Here is a 7,660-nt window from a genome sequence, read left to right as displayed (position 1 = left end):
AAAATTAGACAGATGTGATAAATGATTTTCGATTAATCTTATTAAACCGACAGATTCGTTCCAGTTCTAAAAACATGGTAGATACTACCCAGTCCCACCTCCATGGATTGCCATCCCTAGTTTTAGCCTTTTATTGTGATAACTCCGCTTAGTTGAACATCGAAAAGAACAAAAATTAAGAGCAAAACATGAGAACAATTAATATGAAGAAGATAGTAGTTCATATGAATATACCAACCATGTTACAAGCATAGTATAGTACTTATCTTATCAATACACTGACATGATATCTCTGAAAACATTTCACACAGGATAACAATAGTACTCAATGAAGAAATAAATTTCCTTCTTATTTAAGCCACAATACTCAAGAACCACAACTCCCTTAAATGGATATACTGTTTGGAATGCCTCTGAAGGTCAACCCTTCCTCACTTGAAGGATAAAGCAGAGTGTACGGCATCTGTGCTGGGCCATAACGATTCCTCAACCTCTCATCGTTGTTCCTCTGTATCAGTTTCTGCTCAATCTCAACCAACTTCTTTCCAAACCTCTTGAAGGCCTCAATGGGCGCCGTGTCGGCGGTCCAGTTGTCACCATCTCCTCTCTGTCCAAGGTACTGCTCATCAGAAGCATGCCTTGACAGCACCTCAATGATTGTGAGGTCAGTCAGGGTCTCTTTCTTCCCAGTAATTGTGTTCAAGAAAACCTTCTCAGGGTTCTTGGCCAGATCGTCGTACTCCTTCGACCCTTTCTCCGGCATGAATTGCCTGCTAAGAGTTGGACGGTTCAGAATGTAACCGCCATAGGGGTACTGTCCGAAATTAACTGCTGCGTGCAGAGCTGAGGCGATCCATATCAGAGTACTGCAAGTTTGAACTAACTCCGCACGAGTTTGCATCCTTGGCCACCATGATTCGTTCTTCTTGTCGCCGTGACCCACCTCCACCAGTTCCTTCCAGAATGCTTGGAGTTCAGAATCTTGAACTATTGCAGCATCTGACTTGTAGTAGAAAGATACGTATTCTTCAACCCATGACTTGATTGCACCCCATATCTCTAGTCCATCAGCGGCATAAGGATAGTCCTCAATCAGAAGACGAACGCCGTGTGGGGAAGATGAATCTTCAACTGCCACTCCTCTGAAGTATAATATAATTTAATGTTAATATAATAAGAAGCAGCATCTTTCTATGTTAAAAGATTATTTTTACTCAATCAATTAAGAGGTTGCGGGTTCGAGTCTCCTATTTTTGGTAAAAAAAAAAAAGATTATTTTTACTCTTTAGTTTTTCAAAAACAATATTTCCACCTTAAAATTAACTACTAAAATTAGTCGTTATATATTTGTCTCATTTTTAAGATGTATTTATATTTGTAAAATGTTAAAAAATTATCAGAATTTATTATTTTTTACCATCACTCTTAGTTTCATCAACCCAATTTGTTTAATGAGAAATGATAGGAAGCCAGCAACTTTTGTGATTTATAGCCATCAAATAGCTATCAATGATGGTTTTAATGGTGTGAGATTGGTGTGAGATTTCATCCAATGACTCACTTTTCTTTGCTGGTTATATGTTAGCCAAAATTTAACAAAGTTGTGGCCCCTAGATTTTTCCTTGTTTAATTTAGTAATCTAACAATATATTACTGTTAAATATTAATAACAAATTGATGACTAAAAATAATAAATTTTGATGATCTTCTAGTATTTTTCTTTATATTTTAATTTGTATTTTATATTAAATAATTGATTTTTGTGATTGATTTTAGTGTAATCCTTGTTAGTTTGTCTCTCTCTTTTATTTACTTTTTTTTTAGACGAAAAAAAATAGATTATTTTTTGTCTTAAACTAAATTCAAAACCGAAACTAATAATTACCTCTTGAGAAGGTCATTAGGTAGTGCTTGCTCAGTGAGAACCCAATCCTTATAAACAACAGCAGACATTTCCAAAGAATACCCACCCCACAAGAATGTTGATTCAATGATACCCTCTGCATTAACAAGGACATTACGTGCTAGTGCATTTATGTTCATTGTGTCTCTATAATGTGGGAGAAGTAGTTTATGAATTGGGTGAACCACACTGAGGTGTCTGTTTGTTGCAATAACGAATGGCTCAACCACAGCGTGAGTGTTTAGCCTGCCATACATATAAACATAAACATATATTAATAAAATTAGATTATTTTTGTTTGAAGAATCAATGTTAACGAAAATGGTATATACCAATGGCTGACAAGTTGGTGAAAGCAGGAATCGTTTACAACAACATAAGCCTTGGCAAGTTGCCAAATAGAACCGTCAACGCCTTGTTTTGTTGGAGTGTAAACAGTGCTAATAGGACCATAGTTGTCTCCTTGAGGATTTGGCTTACTTAGCTCAATGGCCACAGGCTTTAGTGTTCCATCGTTTTGCAAGAAAAGAACGGTTCTTGTAGCATAGGCCTTTGTGGTGGTTTTGTTAATTTTACTCAAATAGGGGAAGAGTGGGTCATGGTGGTCCAATATGAACAATTTGTTGTTGCTGATAGCCTATTATTCAATGAGTCATGTTAGTTATATGAATCATATCAAAACAACAGAGGAAATTGTGTTGAGAAATGGTTGTACACCAAAATCGGTCACTAAAATCAGCCACCAATGTATTTGTGTATAAATAAATATGTGATTTAATTTATTTTCAATGTATATTTATATTTCAGCATGTATTTTATATTAGTAGCTGATTTTGGTGGCTAATTTTAGTGTCCACATAACATAACTCAATTGTGTTATTACCTCCTCTACGGTCACCCCACCCAAGCTTGACTCCACGTGTTGTTTGGTGATTGTACTGGTATTATCACCATAGAGTTGCTTATCTAGCTTGCTTTGTGGTGGAAATTCCTACATTAAATTTTGTATGAAATATTAATTAATACCAAATTTAATTTGAAAGTTTTTTTAAATTAATATATTAGTCAAATAATCCAACGCTTTTAAATATTACCGCCGATCAAAAACAATAAATTGTATTGAGCTTGTGGCATTCCTCTATTGAATTTACCTTAAGAACTTTAATAACGTGTGGATTGAGTCCGGCAATCATCTCTCTAGCAAATTCTTCATCGGTCATCCATGCAGATTTATCAACTGGATATTCCAAATAAATCATTTTAAAAAAATGAGCAACTTATATATGCCTTCCATGTAAATTAGAACTACTATATATTATTTACCATAATATATATATACCTTGAATAATTTTAGGTACTGGAAATTTAAGGGCCTGTTCCCCATCAGTTCTAAAGAGCTCCTTGAACAACGGGATGGGACTAAGATCACTGAGAATATTAGTAGGCAACTTAATTCCACCTTCATAAAGGTCACGCACATCTTCAAAAGTGTTAAATTCAGTCTGACCAACTAATGGAAGTGCAGATTGCAATTGAGGTATCACATTTTGAGATGCAGATTTCAGTATGTAAACAAGAAAATCTGAAGATTTCAAGTGACCAAATGCTTCATCTCTTGGAAGGTAAACACTGTCGCTCCGACTCTCACTCTTGGGATCTGTATGCAAACATGATTTTTGTCATTTTTATGACAAATCTATTAGTACCGATGCTGACAAAAATACTCATTTCTTGTATAATTCTTGTGTAAGAGAATTAGCTTAACTATTAATCGAGTGTCATTAGAAATAACTAAAAGATGAAATGTTTATTTGATTAATGTAAATATTAAAATGTTTTGTATAATAAGAACATGAAAATACAAATTATTAGATATAATGCACATGAAAAATCAGTATGCAAAAGAAATAATTTTGTAAACAAAATACTGAAAAATTTAGAAGATTACTGAAAATTCGATGGAGTTGCCACTAATTTCTACATGACAATCACATATCCAAAAAAAATGATAAAAGAGAGATTGAGATAGAGCAAAAGTTAAAGCTTAAATACCTGTCTTGGTTGGTTTTCTGCCAGTTCTTCCCCTTCGTGGGTAAGGAAAGGTGGTGTTTCCTCCAAGAACTGGACGAGCCAATCTGGCATTACTGTCTGGATTACCCAAATCATTGTAGACATCATAGTCATAGATTCTTTCATGTTCTTTGCGCTCTCCTGTGCCATCTCCTCTTAAAATCACCAATTCATCTTCTCTGTACTTCTTTAGTGGAGCTGGCATATCACCCGGAAGATATGTCTACATTTAAATGTTCAACAAACTTTATCATTAATCTTCTCAAGAAAATAAATTAGTAAATAAGCTTGTTGTTATTGTAGAGAGACAAGTATAAATTTAAAAGAAAATCAATATTGATTGATTAATTATTGGCTAAGAAAAATTATTTTGATATTTTTTAATATATTTCAAGTTAATAAATAATATTGGAAGAGGAGTGATAGGGGAAGCAGATTTTGTGAGTTGTAGCCATCAATTAGCCATCAATAATGTATTTAATGGTGTAAGATTTCATCTAATGGTGAAAAATCACTCATTTTTCTTTTGCTGGCTAAGTGCGGGCCAAATTTTAATAAATCTGCTGTCCCTAAACTTTCCCATATTGGAATTAACAAAAAGAAAAGGAATTACAACAAAGTTTAATTTTTCAGCATATACTAGTATAAGTGAAACTAAAATTGCATTACACAAATAGAAATAATTCATTTACATATACCCAAAATAAAAGAAAGACATGCATTATCTTTCTGTTCACCAGTTTTTTTAGTCCAAAACTATTTTATTTTGAGATAAAAAATAGTGTTAAATTATAATAAATATTGTCATTTTTAAATTGATAATGCGACTCTTTTGTTATTTATTTTTTCCAAATTATATTGAACAAAAATTTTTTTGTATCACTATGAAAAATAAAATAATGAGAAGTAAAATAATTTAAAAAAAATGCACACTACGATGTTTATGGATTTAATGATCAATTTTAGCAACACCTAAAAATTATTGTTAAAATTAAAATAATATTTTTTTACTAGTTAATAACATTTTTAGCAACATTTAAAAAGTGTTGCTAAACTTATATATCCACCGTAGTTACTGTAACTGAAATTAAAATAGTATTTTTTTTACTAATTAATAACGTTTTTAGCAATATTTAAAAAGTGTTGCTAAAGTTATATATTCATCATAGTCATATCGTAACTGAAGACAACATAGATTCAACCATTTATAAATTATAGAAAACTAAGAAAAAAGAACATATTAAATTTAGGGGCACAATTTCATATCCTTAATATATAATATAGAGAAAAGTTTATGTTGTAGTACCTTGTTAGAAAAGAAAATGCGATCAGATTTGTAGAGTTTAGAGTTATAGACCCAGGAATTGCAAGGGAATTGGATGGTGCCCTGGTTGGGAACATCTTCAAGAGTCAAACTGACAAGGTAGAACTCAACTTGCATGAAATTCTCAATATAGAATGCTCCTGGTACTCCCATGTCAGTGTCCCATTCGAAATGGATATCGAATGCAGATTGCCCTGCTCCCAACGTTGGCAGTGAAGTAATAACACCTTCTAGGAACGTTTGCTTTCCCACTTTCCCTTTTCCACTTGCTGCATAATGCATATTTATTAATTAATATAAGTGTTCTATCATGGAAATAATTAATAAGAAAATAGCCTTTAAACAGAAATGTCATCAAATTGGCCATGGTATTTGAATATTGTAGATATTTTAGTGAAGATGAATCTATAAAAGTCTTCTTGTGAACATTTTTTTTTTGTAAACTATTGAAGGATAAATTGTAGAGTTTAATTTTAATATATTATATATATTATTTTATTTATTTTTAATGTGTATTTTTTATTTAAAAATATATACAATACTAATGATTGATTTAGTGACTGATTTTGTTTTTTTTTATCGATGCTATGGTTGGCCTTGAAAATTACTTTGTTCTAGGGATATATACTATTAGTTAACTCATAGCAGTTTACTTCAATTTTTTCTATTTGTGCATTATTTTTCAAGAAAGATCAATATTTTAAGTACAATGCATGGAAGAGTAACCAATTATTTTTGTTGATGAAGATTTAAGTTATCAATTTTTAAAAGAGAGTGAAATGACAAAATTGTCTTTAAAAATATTATTTTAGAAACAAAAATATTAATAAATTAACAAGAATCCACCTAATATATTCCAAAAGATCATCTAAAAAAAATAATGGGAAAACCCATTAATCTTTTATCTTTTAAAATTCAGATAATCCAATCCCTCTGCCATATTACCTTCTAGAAAAATAAAGGATAGATTTGATTTAGAAAATATTAGGGAATAGTAATTTAGAGATTAACTAGAATAATATTTTAAAAAAAAATTAGAAACCAATTTTATGAATTCGTTTTATGAAGTATTAATATATAGTGTTGACCATTCAGCTCAAAAAGGACAAAAAATAAAAAAATAAACTCATAATATTCTAAATAAATATGAATTGTATATGACATAATATTCTTTTAGTACTTAAACTTTAAATTATTTTGTCACATATTATTTATGTTTTAACAAATACTAAAAATAGTCTGATACACAATCATTCCTATTAACACAAAATTTAAAAAATAGTCACATTCAAAAAATATAATATATACATCCTAATTTGATAATTACCATTTGAGATAAATTACATTTTAATAATTTTTTAGACAACAAATTAAAAAAGATATTTACACACATAAAATTACCTTCATGTATGAAAGATGAAAATTCAATAAAAAAATAATAAAAATTCAGATACAATTAATTTTATGTAAAGTTGATAATTAAAAATTATTAAATGATAATTTAATTAAAGGGAGTGGATCATCTCCAATGAAAAAAAAACTGGATGGTATCCAGTGCTTAATCTAACCATTCATTACTCTTTCTCTTATTTATTTTTAGTCTCACTTATAGAATCAAAAGTAAAAAATTACACTGTATTTTGTCAAGTGTTAAAAAACTGGAGAAGATCAATTTTCTTAATTAAACGTATTAAATTATTTAATGACTTTCAACTATCAATTTTAAGTAAAGTTAAGTGGACCTGAATTTCTATCTAAAGAAATTGTTGTGGTGAGAGAAAGAAGTTAATTACCATCAGCACTGGTGGCACTGATCAACTTAAGTGCGACAGATCGACCCAAGAAAGCAGTGAGGGTATCAACTGTGGTGCCTATAGCACCACCAATGACGCCTATAGCACCACCAATGATGCCAGTAGCACTCTGTGCAGAAGTGAGTTCATTGATGTCCAACACATTCTTTCTCATCAACACCACCGTCCCCTTCAGCTTCTGCCCCCTGTTAATCAGTCCTGTTACCCCGGAAAACATCTTTGCTTTGTTGCTTGGAAAATTCGATAATAATGAAATGTTTTGTGGCTTGTGGAGAACTCAAGCCGCAGAATTGGGTATTTATAATGAAGAAGGGACAAAGGCTATGCCATCTTTGCCATGTGTGAGGGGCTGAGGGCAACTCAAAGATTAATTGTTAATTTTTTTTCCTGCATACTAGATAATAATTGATAATTAATTAATTGTCCACGTGAGAAACGCGCCTGAACACGGTTCATCCTTTCATTGCTGGTCTTCCTGTCTTGACTTGAGTGTTATTTTATTTTATTTTAATTATTTTTTGGATGACAAGTTTAATTTATAAAAAAAAA

The 7,660-nt window shown here is 31.2% G+C and overlaps 1 protein-coding gene across 1 annotated transcript; it reads right to left on the bottom strand.

Annotated features, from left to right (window-relative positions):
- Positions 190 to 7,430, bottom strand: LOC107617328 (linoleate 9S-lipoxygenase). Its single transcript, XM_016319068.2, has 9 exons — positions 7,091 to 7,430; positions 5,280 to 5,566; positions 3,956 to 4,196; positions 3,243 to 3,560; positions 3,055 to 3,140; positions 2,787 to 2,894; positions 2,236 to 2,540; positions 1,886 to 2,149; positions 190 to 1,142 (listed from the first exon to the last, which is right to left on the bottom strand). Exons 1-9 carry the CDS (start codon positions 7,326 to 7,328, stop codon positions 386 to 388), a joined length of 2,604 nt encoding a protein of 867 aa, XP_016174554.1. The 5' UTR covers positions 7,329 to 7,430; the 3' UTR covers positions 190 to 385.

This window comes from Arachis ipaensis, chromosome B09, assembly GCF_000816755.2.
Source record: "Arachis ipaensis cultivar K30076 chromosome B09, Araip1.1, whole genome shotgun sequence".
NCBI lineage: Eukaryota > Viridiplantae > Streptophyta > Magnoliopsida > Fabales > Fabaceae > Arachis > Arachis ipaensis.
Note: the sequence above shows the minus strand (reverse complement) of the source record. Positions and strands in the feature narration are given on the sequence as shown.